At 43.0% G+C, this 19,717-nt stretch overlaps 2 protein-coding genes and 1 long non-coding RNA gene across 3 annotated transcripts; 2 read left to right on the top strand and 1 right to left on the bottom strand.

Moving 5' to 3' along the window:
• Positions 1–4,543: 4,543 nt before the first annotated feature.
• LOC144578949 (protein Dr1-like) lies at positions 4,544–5,745 on the top strand. Its single transcript, XM_078347415.1, has 2 exons — positions 4,544–4,844; positions 5,032–5,745. The coding sequence occupies exon 2, from the start codon at positions 5,144–5,146 to the stop codon at positions 5,609–5,611; it is 468 nt and encodes a 155-aa protein (XP_078203541.1). The 5' UTR covers positions 4,544–4,844; positions 5,032–5,143; the 3' UTR covers positions 5,612–5,745.
• A 1,289-nt stretch (positions 5,746–7,034) lies between these two features.
• On the bottom strand, positions 7,035–11,403 carry LOC144578950 (uncharacterized). The gene is made up of 2 exons (XR_013525557.1): positions 7,788–11,403; positions 7,035–7,429 (listed from the first exon to the last, which is right to left on the bottom strand). It is a non-coding gene; the product is annotated as an uncharacterized LOC144578950 (long non-coding RNA).
• LOC144578948 (uncharacterized) lies at positions 9,991–13,272 on the top strand. Its single transcript, XM_078347414.1, has 3 exons — positions 9,991–10,190; positions 11,028–11,432; positions 11,652–13,272. Exons 1-3 carry the CDS (start codon positions 10,185–10,187, stop codon positions 11,715–11,717), a joined length of 477 nt encoding a protein of 158 aa, XP_078203540.1. The 5' UTR covers positions 9,991–10,184; the 3' UTR covers positions 11,718–13,272.
• The last annotated feature ends 6,445 nt before the right edge of the window (positions 13,273–19,717 follow it).

The raw sequence follows: 19,717 nt of genomic DNA, 5'->3' as shown, positions 1-19,717 counted from the left end.
TGTTGATCCATGATGAAAAATAAAAATTTAGGTATCAGATTTACATCTTCACAATAAGATTTGAAGGATTATTTGTAGGTAAAAGTGACTTCTAGATATCCAGACTTTGTAAGTTTCGGGTTATCGGCATTGAAATGCAACCATCTATCACTTTACTTATTGATATTCAGCAGAAAACAGCATCCGATCTAGAGTTTGCATGTGTTTGCTGGTTAAGTTGCCATGTTTTATTGGCTAGACAGAAGAGTTTCAAATCCATATATCTATTTATTCTCCTTTTGGTTCCAGGGTAATTAGTATTTGGAATTAAGCAAATTATTTTCCTTTTCAAATGGGAAGGAGATGCATTACATTTCTGTTGATTTGGTTAATGTAAATCACCTTAAAAAAGGTGAAAAAACAAATTAGAAATAGAAATATAAAAATAAGAGCACCAGACAAAAAGCAGAATGTTACCAGAAATTGTAGGCCAATAAATTAGATTAAAAAGAATTTTTCATAATGACAAAAAGTCAATTTTTAATTAAAATGTTACTCATGAAAAAACAGAGTATTAAGGAAATAAACTACTACAAACATAAATTATTAGGTATACTTCATTTTCTCATAAATTATTAGAATATAAGAAGAAAGGAACAGGAATACAATTGGATATTAAATTTTAATGAAATACTTTTGATTTTTGTAGGATCAAAAAAGGAAATAAGATATTGAGAATTATAATATTAAACTATGTCTTTGACTTAATGGTATATACCAGTTTCAGTTTCTAATGAGAATTTACCTCTTTTTAAAAGTCCATGAAATATTTTTTAAAAAGTAATCACATATTCAGCAAGCCAATATCTAAAGAAGTGAATTATTTCATATGACATGTTGTCTGATTACAATAAAAAATACCTGGAAATTAGCAACAGACTAAAAATTACTTCCTTAAAATCCTGTGGAGGTATGAAACATATTGCAAAATAATTTCATGGTCAAAAAAGAAATTAATTTGCAATTACACAGTATTTCTATTATAACATTTTGTATTAAAACATATAAATGGGTGACAAATCAACAGCCAGAGGCAAATGTTGGCATCGAATAACTTTCATTATTAAACAAAATTAAACAAAAAATTGAATAAAAATAAGTGAGCTAACACATTTAACTTTGGAAATTAGTACACGAACAAATGCCTTGAAACCTCTAAACAAAAATGTAATGAAATGAGAAAAAAGTTTTATAAAGATTCAAGAAGAAATGAAAGCACTATAAAAGAAAGTCAAGAACTGGTAAATATTATTGTCTTTCTATTTCACACAACATTAGGCATTTAAGATTTATTGAAATTTGAGGTTTTATGTTATACCCAATTCATCTACCTTGAGTAAACAACTACTGTATCTTTGTAATTCTCTCAGTGATAGATATGTATCAATTGTCTTCTTAGCAAACAAGAATTTTATCGGGATCTTTACGCATGTCCCATTATGGTACTGCTAAAATTTCTCAGGCATATTTCTACTGTATTCATTATACTCCTAAGTCCAGCCAGCTTGTCTTTGGTGTAGCTATTTCTGCCTACATGCCCAGAAATAGTACCCGAGGTTTCTACCTCTCTGTCAATACTTGTCATTATTTAGCTTTCTTATGTTTGCCAGTCTTATATGTACACATTGTATTAAAAGATAAACTTACGTACATTAACATTTTAAGGGGTTTATTTGAGCCTTCAACTATTCATGAGCCTGGAAATACCAAACCTCAAATGATTTAGCATTCCATTGACGAGGTTAGAATGGAAAACTTTATAAAACACAAAAGAAAATATATTTGATAGATAAAAGTGGAAAGTCCTTAGTAAGAGATTAGTTTGGCAGCTTCTGGTCGGTTAAGCTTAAATTCCATTTTACTCTTTGCATTGAGTTGGGCTTAGGTTTGCTTCTATAGGGAACCAAGCCATCCCAGCTTCATAGCATGATGGTTGTTTTTCGTAACCAATGACATATTATTGTTTAAGTTCCAGTGCTCCACTCTTCAATGAGGTTGAACATACCCTTGTGTACTTGACACACTTTTGCACTTCCTGAAGGACCCATTTATATTTCCGTGTAGTGTCTTGTTTGTCTTTGGAATTCAGATTATTTGATTATCTGTGACCTCAGGTCCTTGATGGGTTCGAGAAAATTTTTTTGCAGTTTTCCCAGCATAAAAGGAGGTAGTTTTGAAAGAGTTGTGGTGGTGAAAATGCTGAGGCAGAGATTTGGGTTGATAAGATTTGAGAGATTCATAGAAGCAAAGAAGTTAAGGGTAGAACAGAAGATATGAGAGGATGGGAAGGGCAGAGGGAAGGGAGAGATTTGTTAAAGGATATGAAATTACAGCCAGATAGGATAAGTAAGTTCCAGTGTTCTATACCACTGTAGGATGACTACGGTTGACAATAATATATTATATAGTTCCAAATAGCTAGAAGGAGAATATTGAATGTTCCCAACACAAGAAAATGATCAATGTTGGAAATGATGGCTATGTTAATTACCCTGATGTTACATGTACTGAAAATTCACTGTGTACCCCATGACTATGTAAAATTATAATTTGTCAATTAAAAAAGAAAAATAACTAGTGGAGAGATCATTGCTAGGAGAAAGAATGAAAACCAGGGGAGAAGATTAAGCCTGAAGTCAAAAAGGCTGTGGTTCAAAGGACAGAACAAGAGTCATAATCAAAATACATATACCTCTCTTCTGGTTGTTTCTCGAGAGGTCATAGTACATAGTGGTTAAGATCCTAGGCTTTTGAAACCAGACATCTGGGATTTGAATCATGACAATACAGCTGTATTACTCTGTGCATTAGTTTGTCAACCTAAAGCAGGGAAGTTAATACTACCTACTTCCCAGGATTACTGTAAAAATTAAATGAGTTCATATATAAAATGTCATTACATTTAAATACTTCCAAGGTGCCTGCCACTCATTTTATCTTCGTAGTAGCTTTATCTTACCTAGATTTTTCTTTTACTAATGCAAAAGCTTAGAAAAGTGGCTTCCTGAGGGTAGCTCAATATTAAATGATGGAGTTAAATGATGTGGTAAAATGAATTCAACCCCATTAAATCAAAATGTTTAAAGCAGCAGTAAATGCAAGTCTGATTATAGCTCTTAACGCACTGGGTACCACTACTTGAATAGTCATTCACCAGAAAAGAAAAAGAAATAATGAAAAAAATGAATATAAACACAGATCACAGTTTTCTAGGGCATTTAAAAAAAACTGTTGCATAGTTTATACTGTTTTTCTTTTCTGGAATGAATGGCCAGCTGAATTACGGTCAAGAATTAGGCTAAGAGTATTTACTGTCATGGGTTCTTAGGGGACAAACGTAGATACTTGTGATAGAATGGGAATGAAACAAAAAGGTTGGGAAGAGGAAAATCTATGTACTTAGATTTGTATGGAAGAATGGAGGAACAAATCTCCCTCCCTACCAAACAGACAGAGATGAAGGAAAGAAATCAACAAATTAGATACAAATAATTTTAAAAAGTGAATAATAAATCCTAAGTGCTGGTTTATTAAATAATTAATAAAATGAACACATTCATGAATTGACTAGTTGAGGAAAATAACAAGGAAGGAGACACAAATAAATAAAATGGAGAATTCATTTATTTATTTAGGCAATTTTTTATAAAGCACTTACATGGTACGGAACACTCTTCAATATGATGGGTACGTCACGGCATACACCATGCTCCCAGGGAACGTTAATTAGAGTAGGCAGAGGTTAATAAAGTTTAAAATAAATAGGAAACCAAACAGTATGTTAGATGATGATGAGAGTGCTGTGGTGCAAAATAAAGGGAATGTGATAGTTGCAATTTTAACTAGGATGGGGTGAGAAGGCCACACCAAGGGAGTAATATTTGAGTCAACACTTGACTCACGGAGAGTGAGTAATGTGGACATCTGAGGAAAGACTGTTTCAGGAAGGGGAAAAAACAATGCGGAATGAATTAGGGGAAATTATCAGAGACATAGTTATTGATAGAAATAATAAACCATCTTATGAACACTAGATAAATTCAGTGATGTATTAATGCAAAGCAATGATTAACTTAAAAAGACCTAATATGGTAGAATTTGAGGAACCAGGGCAGTCCAGTTGGAGAGATGGTTGGGAAAAAGTAGGTTCTAGGAACTCCCAAATAGTTGTTTAGTTAGTTTCATTTAGTGTGGGCTCTATACCCAGGACTCTAAGTGAAACCGAAACGTAAAACTAAAATATTCCTGGCATGAGGACATTAGGAAATTGGCATTAGGGCAGTTAATATGCTTCAAAAATATAGGCTTAAATATGCTTTATTTTCACTGCCAGTGCCGGGGTGTTATATGATGATTGCCTCAAAACTGTGAATTCAAGAAACCACAATGCAAATTGTATTTGAAGAGCTGGAGACAGGTTTTCTCAAATAGCTGTCCCAGCTAAAAGTAGGGATTTAGGAAAACCTTCCCCAGCCTCTGGAGGGACAACCGTTGCCGCCGCTCCGGCTTCCACGATCTACGTTCGGGCTACGCGGCCACGGCGGCCGCCAGTGCGACTCCCACTGTGCCTGGCTCTGTCCATATTAGTTCCCGGGCGGCCGTCGCCGTTCCAGCAGCGGTAGCGGCAGCTGCGGACATGTTGTGAGGAGGCGCGGGTGTCTGAAGGACGGTTTGGCCGAGCCCGCTGGGTACCCGCTTGGTACCGCGGTGAGGCCAGTGCCCCTGGATCTTGCTCGGATCCCTCTGCTCCGACGCCGTTGGGGACCAGTTAGGCGACAGCGCCCGCCCCTCTAAGAGACCCGAAGGTGGTTCCCCAGCCCCTCAAATTTCCGGACCACCGTGCTTTCCCCTCCTCAGCCGGGGCTGTTCTCTTTCTAGAATCCTCAGGCCCCCACTTTCCTCCCAAACTCATCCTAAATCTCTTACACACTCGGGTGTTCCCAGCCCTCAGGCCAGCTCCTCCTCCGTTCATTTTCTGCACCCTCTTCGCAGAGCGCCCCGCGGGATCACTCTCCGAGGGCGGCTTTTTGAGAAATATCCGTGGAGTAGTGGACCAGAGCTGGGGAGTTTTTAAAAGTCCAGGCGCGAGAAACAAGAAGGTACTATGGCTTCCTCGTCTGGCAACGATGATGATCTCACTATCCTCAGAGCTGCTATCAATAAAATGATCAGAGAGACTCTTCCTAATGTCCGAGTGGCCAACGATGCTGGAGAGCTGGTGGTGAACTGCTGCACTGAATTCATTCACCTTATATCTTCTGAAGCCAATGAGAATTGTAACAAATCGGAAAAGACCATCTCACCAGAGCATGTCATACAAGCACTAGAAAGTTTGGGATTTGGCTCTTATATCAGTGAAGTAAAAGAAGTCTTGCAAGAGTGTAAAACAGCAGCATTAAAAAGAAGAAAGGCCGGTTCTCGTTTGGAAAACCTTGGCATTCCTGAAGAAGAGTTACTGAGACAGCAACAAGAATTATTTGCAAAAGCTAGACAGCAACAAGCAGAATTGGCCCAACAGGAATGGCTTCAAATGCAGCAAGCCCAGCTTGCTGCTGCATGTTGTAGTTCATAGTGTATATATACTACATTTAAAAAAATTCATTCCATTATTGATGGGTATCTAGCTTGATTCCATGTCTTTGCTATTGTGATTAGCACAGAGATGAACATATGAGTACATGTGTTTTTAGGCATAATTATCTCTTTTCGTTTGGGATATATATATACAATAATGGGATTATGGGGTCAAATGGTAGCTTACTATATACAGATATTAACTCAAGATGGATTTAAGATTTCAACATGGGGGGACTGTGTTAAGGGAAAAAAAACTCTTCCCAGTTCCACGAGGGGCATAGTTTGAAAGGCAAGAGTTTCCCAGCGCCATGCCTCCATCCCCGACCCCCCACCCATCATCCATGCCCCCATCTGGGATCCTAAAGTTCTTTGTCTAGGTTTCCCGTGGGCTAGGTAGAGGAATCCAGGTTGGCTTCTTTGTCCAAAAAAAACAAAAACAAAAAACAGAAAGCTCTGGGGACTCTGTTGCGGACCAAGCAGCCAATCCAGTATCAGAGTCTAGGATCAGTCACTCCAGAGGAAGTTTGAAAGAACTCTTCTCATTGGATGAGAACATGAACGAGGAGGTTATAACACCGGGGTTAAAACTCTGCTGCTCCTAATCTATAGGATATCCCGGATTCCCCTCACACATTAGTGTGGGAGCTCGCTCTTGCTAGCTCTCTGCCTAATAAATCGCTTTTTCTTCAAAAGTCTTTGGGTCCGTGACTTTTATTCAAATAGTAAGCTCACTGCACCTTCGGAGCCCCTTTCCCCAGTTCTTCAGAGTAAGAGAGGCCAAGGACCTCAGATTGGGGAATTGGGAACATCTTAGGGATGCCCCTGCTCCCTCCCCTGGTTACAGTAGAACCTCAAACTTTTAAACTTACAGAAGAAAGCCTTAGAATTACCCTTCTCAAAATTGGCCTTGACAAAGAATGTTTGACTAAGTTCCTAGAAGGAATTGCAATAACAACAGTGACAAAAAAAATTGACAAGCAAGACCTAATTCAACTAAAGAGCTTCTACACAGCAAAAGAAACAAACTGTTGATAAATAGACAACCTACAGCATGGGGGAAAATATTTACAAACTATGCATATGAAAAATCTATAAGGAACTCAGTTCAACAAGCAAAGAACAAGTAATTCCATTAAAAAATGGGCAAGGACAGAAGACTTACAAGTGGCCAACAGACATGAAAAAATGCTCATCATCACTAATCACCAGAGAAATACAAATCAAAACCACAATAAGATACCCTCTCACACTGGTCAGAATGTCTGTTATTAAAAAGTAAAAACAAAATAAAAATAAACCAAAAAACAAAAACCAACAGCTACTGGTAAGGGTGTTGAGAAAAGGGAAGGCTCATACACTGTTGGTGGCTGCGTAAATTGGTCCAACAACTGTGGAAAACTGTTTGACGATTTCTCAAATTTGTTTTTCATTATTTATTAGAATTAAGATAATTTTAAACAAGTTTTAAGTCAAAATTCAAAGTAATTAAACTGTAAAACTTTCCTTCAATTTATTCTACACTTTAAAAGTGTCTATCTAGTCCATTCACTTGAGACCATATTGTTAAAGGAATTAACAGTTCAATATTCCAGCAGGGCAGTCAGATGTAGAATTAGATGTTTGAGGTTTCTTCCAGAATTCAGATCTTACATATCTCAGAAGACTATTCAATAGTCTACTTAGATTCTATTACAGCAATGTTGTCTTCTGTTTCCTGTTCATAAACCCGCTTGTAGGAGAGTTTCCAATTTATGCCAAGACTGCAAATTAGCACAAGCTGCTGCTGCTTTCCAGCAAATCAACCAGAGGAAAACTGTGGGGGAGAAGGGAAACACAATGCATACGCATAAAAATGTGAGAAATCCTTAGCATAAAAGACAGTTACTTTGAACTGGTATGTGGCAAGGCAGGTAGATGGCTGTAACTGACAGCAAAGGGCTTTTGGCTCAGTTATTAAAGCATAAATTAGGAAAGAGCAGTTGAAATAGCATCTTGGCTTCCCCGTTGCCTTCTTGTTTGTTGCAGGATTTGGCAATGGTTGCCTAAACCTTTGAGGCCAATACCTCCAATGGCCCATCCTTCTGCTGGGGGTGCCAACAGGGGTAGAAGCAAGGCAATGCAAAAACCCTGACGGGGGGAGAATTGAGGAAAACTAATTGATGAGGACTCACCAGCCATGGCTTTTTCTCCCTCATTCAGTTTTCTCCAAACTTCCAGGGTTGATGGGTAACGATTTAGTCAGTCTTCCTTTTCCTTGGTGTTTGAATGTAGAGTGTTAACTTGAAAAGTTACTTGGTGCAGTTAAACAAAATAGGAGTGGTTACTTCTGGCTTTGGTAACTTGAGTTTTTCACCTGAAAGCCATCCCTTCATAAACATTTGACCTCTAAGAATTGACCTAGGCTAGGCTCTTTCTTCTGCCTCTCCCCACTTCATATTAATAGGCAACATATCTGTCTCTTCTGGGATAAGCCAAATTAATAATATTATTAAATGCCCAAATGCTGAGATATAAATTCTTTAAACATTTCAGGAATATATCTTCCTTAAATTAAAAATGGTAAATTGTACACTGTATCAGCAGATGTAGTAAAATTGAAGAGTCAGAATTTGAAATAGACAAAATATGCAACAAGGGACAGGGGAAGCTATTATTAATAAGATGTACTGAAGAATAATCAAGTAGAAACACTAGGTGCCAAGAAGTTAACAGCTGAATAAAAAGCCTAATAGATAGATTGCATATGAGAATGAAGATAGCTGAAAGATGAATTCATTAGTTGTAAGATGGGTTACCAGTACATTCTTAGAAGGAAACAAATATGATTGAACTTCAAATAGCTATAGAAGTGCAAATATCCAGAGATAGAATTTCTAGATAGAAAATAATAATAAAGGTAATTTCTAGGAATTAAAATTCAAAAATTCCATAAAATTAAAATATCCCTTACAGTGTAAAACAGGAAAGCCTTAGGTGTTTTGCAATGGCTTGGATGAAGTCATCTAGAGGTGGTATGCAGACTTCTTAGGGTTACCAGATATGCAAACCAGATGTCCAGTAATCCCTGTGGGGTATGCAGGTGATGCTCTAAAAGGCACTTAAAACCAGGGTGGAGGTAAATTTGCTAATGGGAAATGTGACTGGAGACATCTTTGGTGGTATACAATAAATACAGACTCTGTTGAAGTAATATATTGTTCTGATTAAGGAAATTTGTTGAAGTAGAGAATTTGGTTCCCTTTAACTCCCTTTTCCAATGTCTTGTCTGGTCAGTACATAAGACAGATGGATCCTAGAGGTTAACAATATCAAGGATTAAACAAGTTGGTGTTTCTGATTGCCTTCATTGTAATTTGTAGGGAATCCATGAGCCCCACACATTGGGTGCCCGAACGTAGGGATCCATGAGTCCCATGTCAGGCACCAGAATGTTGGGAGCCAGCTCTACATCACCCGTAGGTACCTTGAGTTTCTTGGCGACAAAGGAATGAGAAAAAGACAGATTATGAGAGATAGCGGGACCGGGGGCCATCACTCATTACTTTGGAGGAGACAGTGAAGGCCCTGAGCTCTGATCATCCGCACTGTTTATTGGTTACAATCACTTTGATCTATAGCGTAGGGGTGGGGTTATGGTGAGGAGAGGGTGATGTGATGGTGGAGTGAATCAATGAGCTGGAAGTGAATCAGTGGGCTAGAACTGGTGTGTCATTCTAAGGATTGATAACGGTGGCTGTTTGGGAGTTTCACAAAACAAGAACATGTTATAAGCTAAACACGTGTAATAAACTAAACATCTTTAGTTTATTATCTATGCACAGCTGGTGGAACATGGACCTTACAAGGAGCCTACGAGTCTAGCTATGTCATAGTGCTCTGAAGGAGTTTTTACATCCTTGAGCACAATGTTTCTGGTAACAGAGCCGAGGTCACCCTGCACTGGAACATGAGGCATGAAGACATCTTCCTCCTCAGAGGCCTGCTGCAGCCTTCCGCAGTTTGTCGTTCCTTGTTTATATGTTACTTATAATCAATTTATGTAGGCATCTGTAAGTCCTTACTCCTTTGCTCTTTTTCCCAACATCTAATGATAACAGCAGCTGCCAGTTATTACTGTCTATTACTTCCTGCTAGGTGCTTCTTATTAAACCACTTTATCTTCATGGTTATCCATCCCCATTGTATGACCAAATTACGCGGATCATATTTTAATCCATTACATTGATCCACTATAACTTGCAAATCAATAATGTACTTGCTTTCTAGACACATCTAGAAAGACTAGAGAAACTGGCTTTTATCTATATAGAATAGGCCACTGGTGAATTTCTTTCAGGATAGACCAAAGCTAATCTAGAACATCGTCTTTATGTACTTAGATTCCTCCCACCAGCCGAGAAAGAACATCAGGGCTGAATGAACATTGGGGGCTGAATGGCATGAACATTGTGCCATGAGAGGCGCAATGTGGGATGGTGCTGTGCTGACAGCTGGTGATCCCTGCCCTACATCTTTGAAGAGGAGCCAGAGTGGGCCACGGTCAACTTATGTGTTGAAGACCTCCTTCTATGTGTGTATGTGCTTATTACAGATATGCCACGGTGCTAAGTACCGTAGGACTATGGGAAAATTTAGAATACGTGCCGTATCCATGATGAGGAGGCACACAGGCCAGAGTGCCAGCTGTGGAATCCCACAGCCTGGGTTCAAAGCCTGGCTGGGTCATGATCACCCGAATGACCTGAAGGAAGTTCTCAGGCAAATTTGTAAAAGAAAGTTCCCTGCCCGCCAGGAAGGGAAGTGGTAAGGGGCGGCAGCCAGTCAAGCCAGGGCATGCATCCTCTCCTGAAATCTGCCCAGCGAGGCCAGGACCACAACGGAAAAGGCGGGCCTGGCTCTAGGCGGCACAGAGGCACTGAGGAGGCCCTAGGGGAGCCTGGCAGGATCTGGCTAGTCCTGCACTCTGCTTCCAGCAGGGTCTGGCCCTGTAATCCAGGGAACAAGGCCAGCCAAGACATGGCCACTGGGTGCCAGTCAGCGCCTGGGCCAGGCACCAGGTGGAAAGGGCTCTGGCAGATCAGCCCCACATGCCCCACAGCCCCACAGCGCGGCCCATCCAGGGCCACACACCTGCCCCCAGGAGCAGGAGGGTTCAGCTGGACAGATGGGGAGCCCCGCTTTTTGCCCTTTGACTCCACTTGTAGGTGCCCTCGCTGGGGTCCTGTGCACTGCCCCACACCCTGCTCTGTCACCAGCCCCATTGTGATGTCATAAGAGCCCAGCTGCCCACCCACAGACTAGTGGGTGATTCAGGAGTACCCTCTCCATTTCTTACTGTGATTTTTGTCCGAGCGCAACTTGTATGCTATGGGAAGTTCCCTAAGCAAATTGTGTTCCTTTATCTGCCGCAGGATCTGGCAGCGGTGGCAACCACGATGGTCTCCACTTGTCCATGTGGACTTTTCAGCTGGCCGGCTTCACCCCACAGCTCCTGCGCATGTGCTTGCCCGACGAGCCCTACAGGGTTCCCGAGTTCTCTTGTGCCCTCCGCGAGGTCTTGGGCCTTATTTTCCATCGAGCTCGAATTTCACCCTGAACTCGAGCGCCCTACTGCGGGACCTGCCTCCTCTTGCCTGGAGGCCCCCCTCAAGGAAGAAACCCGTGCTACGCCACTTCGCACGCGAGGGACCCGTGAAGATCCCTCCTCTAAGCCTAAAGTTTCCACTCTGACTGCCTCCGCTACAAGTGCCGGCCGGATCCTGAAGACGGCGGTGAGAGCAGAAGAGCCTGAAGAACAGATGGAGGTGGACGATCAGGTAGAGACCCAGGGGCAGGAGGAGAAAGGGGGCCCCTGTAGCAATGCGGGAGTAGCACCCACCTCGAGGCCCCTGGAGACTCAGGGAAACCTCGCTTCCCTCAACTGCAGTCCCAGGACCTTAAGGAGGTATAAGGGAAACCTGACAGAAATGAATCACAGTGTAAATGATTATAGTGTGTTAATATGTTTAACTTATGTTATTTGCTTCCATCCCAAGGGTCTTGGAGTGCTCAGCGCACACAGCCAGCCCTGCAGGAGGTGTCCTTCCCTTTGGGAAGCCTGACCCAGCTCCAGCAGTGCTCCCTGGCCCAGTTCCCGGCTGCTCCCATTGGCCAGACAAGGTGGCTTCTGTGGTACTGGGGAAAGACCACCAGCCCAGCTCCTCAGGCTCACCGATGGAGTGTGAGGCGACCCAGTGCAAGGATCCTCCAGCTGTTGTGACAAGGAGCTCTTCTACACCAAGAGCCACCAGCCGCAGTTCCCGACAACCAAAATTGTCAGCGCAACCCCAGCAGCTGCCACTGGTCCCTCCCCAGCAATGGAGGTGGGAGAGAGATCAGGGGCCCCCACCCGCTAAACGTGCCCGCCAATCCCTGAAAAAATTCACGGACAACACCGGCAGGTCAGGTAGAATAACATCATCCAGGAGACTGAAAAAGAGATGTGGCAAGATCAAGCAGTTACGGTAAACTGCAGTGCCAGCCAGCCTGCCCCGATGTCTCGCCATCCCACGCCTGCCCCATGTCTCCCCACCTGCTCTCCCTGCCCCAGGCCACCTACCTGTCACAGATCCCAGCTCCTCCTCCTGCCTCTGACTTGGCCCATGTGGCTGCTGGGCCCCTCATCCTGCCTGTCCCTTCGCTTTTGACCACACCAAGAGTTGAGTAAAAATTGATATCTATGGCTGGGTACAGTGGCTCATGCCTGTAATCCCAGCATGTTGGGAGGCCCAGTCGAGTGGATCACCTGAGGTCAGGAGTTCAAGACCAGCAGAGCAACATGAAGAAACCGGTTGCATCTGTACTAAAAATACAAAATTAGCCAGGCATGGTGGCGCATGCCTGTAATCCCAGCTACTCCGGAGGCTGAGGCGGGAGAATCACTAGAACCCAGTAAGCACAGCTTGCGGTGAGCTGAGATCGCACCGTTGCACACCAGCCTGGGCAAGAAAAACAAAACTTCATATAGATATAAAGAATGTTTGCATGTAGATATCTTGCAACAATAAAACGTGAAGAAACGTGTAGATCAACAAATGTAGGGACCTCATGAAATTCAAATGACAATTTTAATGTATTGGAAGAAAGGCAGAACAGTCACTCCCCTCCACCGTGAGAAAGTGGCGCTTCCTACCCACATGCAGATTGTCCTGAGATCCGTGGTGGCAGGAGCTGGATGCTTCCACCACTCATCCCTAAAGTTATACAGAGGCTCTTACTGCATCCTTTGGCCTGGAGCAGCACCGAGGCCGCCCTGATGAGTAAATGTGGAAAATCAGTGGCTTCAGAAAAGGTACCCTTCTGATAACCTCACATGTGTCCAACATCCCACTGGAAAATGGAAATGTGCAGTGAATGCCATTGGGCAGAGTGTCATTGACAAGCACTGGCTCAGGCGCCGGAGGCTCTGTGATTTACCACCTGTGTGCCCCAGGGCAGCCAACTGACCCCTCAAGGCTACAGCAAAACAGTGGCGAAACACCCCAGAAGCTGCTGTGTGCGTTAAATGAGGCCTCACTGAAAACTGATTTTTCCTAGTTCCTGGCCTAGTGCTCTATAAATATCACTATATGTATTAGCAACATTGTAATTGTATTGATTAAAAATCTGTTTTTGTTATTTTCTCCCCATGTGTCAATTCTATTTCTGTGTCAGAAAAAAAGAAGTTGAATCTCAGGTAACTCTCCGCAGCCCCCAATGCGCCCCAGCATTCTCCCTCACTGAGGGGAGTAAGAGAAACACAAACTTTAACACATTTGGTCTCAACCTGGGGAAGAGATCTGACTCTTCTGTGGCATCTTGTACAGAGAATGAATCAATCACAAAATTGGCTTGGTTTAGGAAACTCTTTGAAGGTCTCCTTTTCTTTCTTTCTTTCTTTCTTTTTTTTTTTTTTTTTTTGAGACAGTTTTGTTCTGTCGCCCAGGCTGGAGTGCAGTGGCATAATCTCTGCTCACTGCTGCAACCTCCACCCTCTAGGCTCAAGTGATTCTTCTGCCTCAGCTTCCTGAGTAGCGGGGACTACAGGTGAGCACTACCATGCCCAGCTAATTTTTTTGTATTTTTAGTAGAGATGGTGTTTCACCATGTGGGCCAGGCTGGTCTTGAACTCCTGACCTTAGGTGATCCACCCACTTTGGCCTCCCAAAGTGCTGGGATTACAGGCGTGAGCCATCATGCCCAGTCAGGTCTCTTTTCTAATCTTTCAAAAAATTAACTTCCTCTTCCTAAAAGAGGATTCGACAGAAATCACACCAGAGATTGCACTGGTTTTTCTTGCTCACTGCAGGCGTTTCCCCCTTGGGAAGAAAAGGAAACCCTGAGGTTCTAGGTGTGAATCCTGACGGCCTCCTCTTGTGGTGAATTGATAACCCTGCCTGTGGAAGGTCTGGGAAGGCAGCAAAACTTTTCCAGAAGGGTGGATGTGACAGGACAGAGCAACACTGACAACCGCTAAGGAGCTTTCGGACACCAAAGGCTCTCTTGGAGCTGAGCAGGAATGGTGCCCCTCGGGGATGCTATTGTGTCGCTTTAGGTCCTCACAACACTGGATCAGCTGTCTCCTTCCAGAGTATGTGAGTTGCCCTGAAAATAAGCTCTGTACCCATGAGTAGTCACTTGCCATTCCCCACTCTGCTCAGTCTCTAGCAACCACAGATCTGTTTTCTGTCTCTAGGGATGTACTATTTCCATTACATTTTGATGCCTAACAAATTGGTTGGAGCAATTGTGAAGCCTTTGATTTAAACATGAAATAGGATCAGTCCTGTCTGACCAGCAAAGGTACCTGTCTCTTTCTGTGTGGGGGGGTCTGGGTCCTTTTAAGGCTGTAACAGGACAAGAGGATGGGAGAAGGGACATCACAAGGTACAAGCTCTATGCTGCAAAGGGGGCCAGGGACACAACATCCCCACCAATTTCTCCTTTCTCAGTCCAACAGGGAGAAGCAGGAGGCTCCAGAGCATGAGATAGTTCACGACTCACTCACTCCTTCATTCATCAACTAGCATTTAGGGAGGGCCTCCCTGAGCTGAGCACAGTGCTGAGAACAGGAAGACGTAGCCCAGATCCCTCATCTTAGGGAGATAGAGACATGTGAACAATTTCACATCAAATATCACATAAGAGCTTTTAACAGGATCATGTAGGCAAGGTGCTCAGTGCACTCAGGGGAACCTATTCAAGGTCTACATGGTGAGGCAGCAACTATGCCACTCTAGTGTCATTCCCCCTCACATGCCACCCTCTCTTCCACCATCCCCGTCCTGTTCTGCTCCCTAATAAGAACTTGCATGGAGCCATTGGGTGCAGCCTGAGGCCTCTTCCTCACTGCTACCCAGAAGGATCCCCTCTGCTTTATCAGGCTGGTCTCAAACTCCTGACCTCAAGTAATCTACCCACCTCACCCTCCCAAAGGGCTGGGATTATAGGTCTGAACCACCACACCCAACCCTTCAGTACATTTCTAACCACTTGCTCATTCCCTCAGGAATCCTGAATTGTTTCAGAACTCATGTGTCCATACCAGTGGTTTAGAATGGGGAAACCACTTACTCAGCCTGGAAGTTCAGTCCCAGGTTTTCAATCCATATGTAATATCAGGAATAAAAAGAGAACACAGTGCTAAAATGGGCAGCCCTGTAACCTCCTGGAGGCTGCTGTGCAAACCTGCTGTTAGGAAATCGGGCTCAGAGGACTCCAGCAAAGGAGAATGATGCTGTCAAACTCGTTCTGCTCCTTGTACATCTCCTGTGTTTTTACTCCAGAAATGCTGGGACTTGATCCTAATCAAGATATTTGAGAAACCACGGGACACGCCTCCTCTCCTTGGCTCCTTCAGCTTTTCCCACCCAAGCAAGACGCTGTAGGGGTTCAGGACCAGCATGACCACACACCTGGACACTCACATAATTGGATGACGAAAGAGTGGTCGTTAATGTCCTCCAGCCTGGGGCATAAATAACCAGCAACTCCGTTTGGGAGCCTGAAGTTTCAAACACAAAGTACCATAGAGTTTTGTGTCAAAAATCTAATGGGATTGTCAATTGAGAAAAATGACGAGGCAAGTCTCAATCATTTCAGGAGGTTTACGCCAAAGTGAAGGACACGCCCAGGAAACAGGTCTATGCATTTCTCTGAAGATGATTTTGAGGACTCCAAATTTAAAGGGGAAAGGGCAGGATATTAAGAAGTACACAATTTTCATGTAAGAGGCGGATAGGGAAAAGTAGTCATTCATGTCTTTGGCTCAGTGAATCTGCACTTTTTTTTATGTAAGATGACATAAACAAATGGGGCAGAGGAAAAATGCAGGGAATCTGCATTTTACACAAGATAACATAGACAAAATGAGGCAGGGGAACAATCCGATATGCATTTGTGTCTGGCGGGCTGGGGGTGACTGCACCTGTGGACATAAGCTATCAATTTACATGGCGATGGTGAAATTTTAACAGCTCACCTTGTGGGTGAATTACCTTGTGGGCAAAATATGGCGGAGGAGGCATGTAGCTTTTTTATCTTGTAGCTATCTTATTTAGGAATTAAAAGCGGGAGGCAGGTTTTCGTGAACCAGTTCCCAGCTTGACTTTTCCCTTAGGCTAAGTGAGTTTGGGGTCCCAAAATTCAATTTTCCTTTCACAGGATTCAACTGAGTCTGGACTCTTTGTGAAGGAGGGGCTTCAGGGCTCCATCTGTGCAGGGCCTGGACCATGGCTGTACAGCTCCAAGTTAAGTACTGGTAGGAGTGGGGCAGAGGACTCATAAGGCTTTTGAGGAGTACAGACCACCTTCAGCTCCCCTCGGCTCACCCCTGCTCCCACAACCCCCCTCTTGAACCCCTCTGTGAGACCCTCCCAATTGGACAATCACACGGCAGTGCATTATGGGCTGTCATGGTGCCCTCTGCCCATCTTGCACTTGGCTGACTCTACCTCATCTTCCCAGGTAGATGCAATTCATTTCAACCAATCCCAGGGCTCAACCACGGAGACCAAGGCCCTGTGGGGGCCGCAGAGGTGAACTGGTGGGGGACTCTCAGTGGGCATGCTGCCAAACCCCCTTTATGTACAGAGCAGGACACTGAGGTCAAGAATGGTAGAATGACTCACCTGACGTCCCCAAGGAAGGAGTACCAGGCACGTGGGGGTAGACAGACACAAAGGGGCTCAGGATGAGCACTCTTGCTCCTGGTGTCAAGGTGAACTATGCCAAAGGGTAGACTCCTTCCTTCAAACACTGTCCAATGTGCAGGAAGGAAGAAGGGAACTGAAACCATAGAGCTGCTCCAGGCTTCTTTTTTGTCATCCACTGGCTGCTTTTTGTTCGGGCTGTGTGCGAATGCTTTCTTCACCCAGGTGACCTGATGAAGGTATGCGTGTGTGAATCTGCTCTTATCTTGGTTGGGATCGTGCTGGATCACCAGGAGAGAGTCACTCCCTGAGCTGGTTCTGAACTCACCATCTGGCATCCTGGCAAAGGCTCCCTACCCTCCTGTCCCCAGTCTGTACTGGAGGCAATAGTGAAGGCCCTGAGCTCTGATCATCCACACTCTTTATTGATTACAATCACTTTAATCTATAGGGTAGGGGTGGAGTGATGATGGGATGAATCAGTGAGCCGGAAATGAATCAGTGAGCCAGAACTTGTGTATCATCCTAAGGACTGATAACAATGGTGGTTTGGGAGTTTCACAAAACAAGAACATGTGGTTATCTTTAGCTTATTATCAGTGTACAGCCGATGGAACTCGGGCCTTATGAGGAGTCTACAGGAGGCCTTACAAGGACTCTGGCTACAACGTAGTGCTACGAAGGGGTTTTACGTCCTTGAGCACAATGTTTCTGGTAACAGAGCCGAGCTCACCCTACACTGGAACATGCACTGGAACATGGAGAGGCCCTCCTCCTCAGAGGCCTGCTGCAGCCTTCCGCAGTTTGTTATTCCTTGTTTACATGTTACTCCTAACCAATTTATGTAGGCATTCTGTAAGTCCTTTCTCCTTTGCTGCTTTTCCCATCATAATTGATATTGTAAAGGCTATAAAGGAAGTGCCTCAGATCGTGGGGGATGGTATGCTATTGTTAAGAAAAACTATAGACAAATTAAATTTAGTAGACTTTATTTGAGCAGAGAATGATTTCACAAATTGGACAGCACTTCAAACCAGGGGAAGTTCAGAGAGCTTCATCCAGCCATGTGGCAAGCAGTTCTTATAGACAGGAAAAGAAAGCAACAGCTTTATTGGTTACAGTTGACTGTGTGCCTAGTTTGCATGGTATCATGAGGCATTGGCCCTATGTGGACATGGTCTGATTATCACAGGCAGCCTGTGCTTATCTGGAGCTTAGCTGCTGTGATTGGCTGAGACTCAGCTATTGTTTCAAAAATAAACTCTTAGGTTACAAAAGAGTTCATTATTTAGGGACTCAAAGTATGAAGGTAGCTTCAGGCCAAATTTAATTTAATTTAGCACTATTATAGGCATTCCAATTTGGGAACCCAGCCAGGTACAATTTGCATTCTTGTAGAAAGTGAATCAGTATTTATTTCATGCATTGACATGGAATTTTAAAATTTGCTAGCATTTGCCATATTCTCATGAAGGATTTGGAGTTAAAAATCACTAATAGAAAATCAGTGTGCTACACTGACAGTATGAGACTTGTCTCTTCAGAGAAAGATCAGGTTGAGCTAAAGATCAGAGGCAACTAGATAAAAAACAGAGGCTGGCTGACAAATCCTGCTAAAATTTAAGGTCCAGTCCAATCCGTGAAATTCTGAAGAATTCATATAGACTGGAAAAACCAGAGATCGTCCTTCTACTTTGAGAAGTAAGTTACTCGTTACTCGTTCTCCCGTATACTGGAAATAGGCAAGAAACTTAGAGACTAGGAGGGCTTTTTGGGTTTGGGTTGAATCATATTTACTTGTTAATCTTGGTGACCTGAACCACAGCATCACTCAAAATAAATCTGAATTTGAGTGGTGCTTTTGCAGAAAAAAGTGTTAAAGATATACCAAGTGTGTTGGCACAGACATTTTCACTGGACGCTTACGATCCATCTGCTCAGATAATATTTCAAGTTGTAACCAGTACATATGCAGACTGCAGGAATTTGCAGAAACTGAATAGGGCTATCCAGTGAGTTCTCTTGAAGTTTGGCTAAAACTGTTGAGTTGTTCATCATTTCAAGAGATATAAGTGAGACTGTTACTGAGGGTTGGTTCAAACCACTCCCACTACTGAAGGGCATCAGAAAATTCCAAGGACAGAAATACTGATCATGCCATGGGTGATATCAGAGGGATATTCAGATAGGAAGAGTGCAGCATAGCAAAGCTTGTTCACCAAGTAGAAATGGTATATTAGAAAGATACTAAGAGGGTAACTTCAGAGGAGTCTACTGCTTTATATTAGCAGTTGCTTCACTGACTATGGGACCAAAAATAGAGCCCACTAAGAATATTGTGTAGTCTGGATCTTATGATTCTCTCCCAGTCATGGAAAAGGTGGCTCCTTCGTCCACTGAAAGGAGCCTCTAGAGTGAGAATACAGAATAAAGGCCATGAGGCTGTTTTGTAAAGCCTTGAAGAAGAAAGCAACGTTGAGTTTCTACAAGGGCAATAGCAGTGGAATTAGCAGGGGAAGAATTTTTAGGCATTCATAGGGGAGCGTTTGGATTTTTACAGACTACTGTACTTTAACCAAAGATCCTGCTGTATGATCTGGCAAATGGGTCATAAATGAATGAACAATAAAGAACACATTTGCATGGTTTCTTCTGTGGACGTATCTGGAAGCTTGCTTGAAAATTAAAGTGATGGACTTTAATGCCTGGCCAAAGTAAAATCAAAAATCTCAGGTCTTCTGACTTCTGACTAAGAATGTAGACATCTAGAAGGAGTACCCATCTGCCTTATTGCAAGAAAGGTCTATTAGACTGTTATTCTAGCCTATATGTATTGAATAATTTCATGCTTGATACTTAAATGTCCTAGACTCTGAATGTTCATGTATTTAATTGAAAACTATTTTTGTATTATTAGAGTATTTTTTAATGCT

Source organism: Callithrix jacchus, chromosome 13 (genome assembly GCF_049354715.1).
Source record: "Callithrix jacchus isolate 240 chromosome 13, calJac240_pri, whole genome shotgun sequence".
Classification (NCBI taxonomy): Eukaryota; Metazoa; Chordata; class Mammalia; order Primates; family Cebidae; genus Callithrix; species Callithrix jacchus.
The sequence above is the reverse complement of the archived record's forward strand: the minus strand, read 5'-3'. Positions and strand labels throughout refer to the sequence as shown.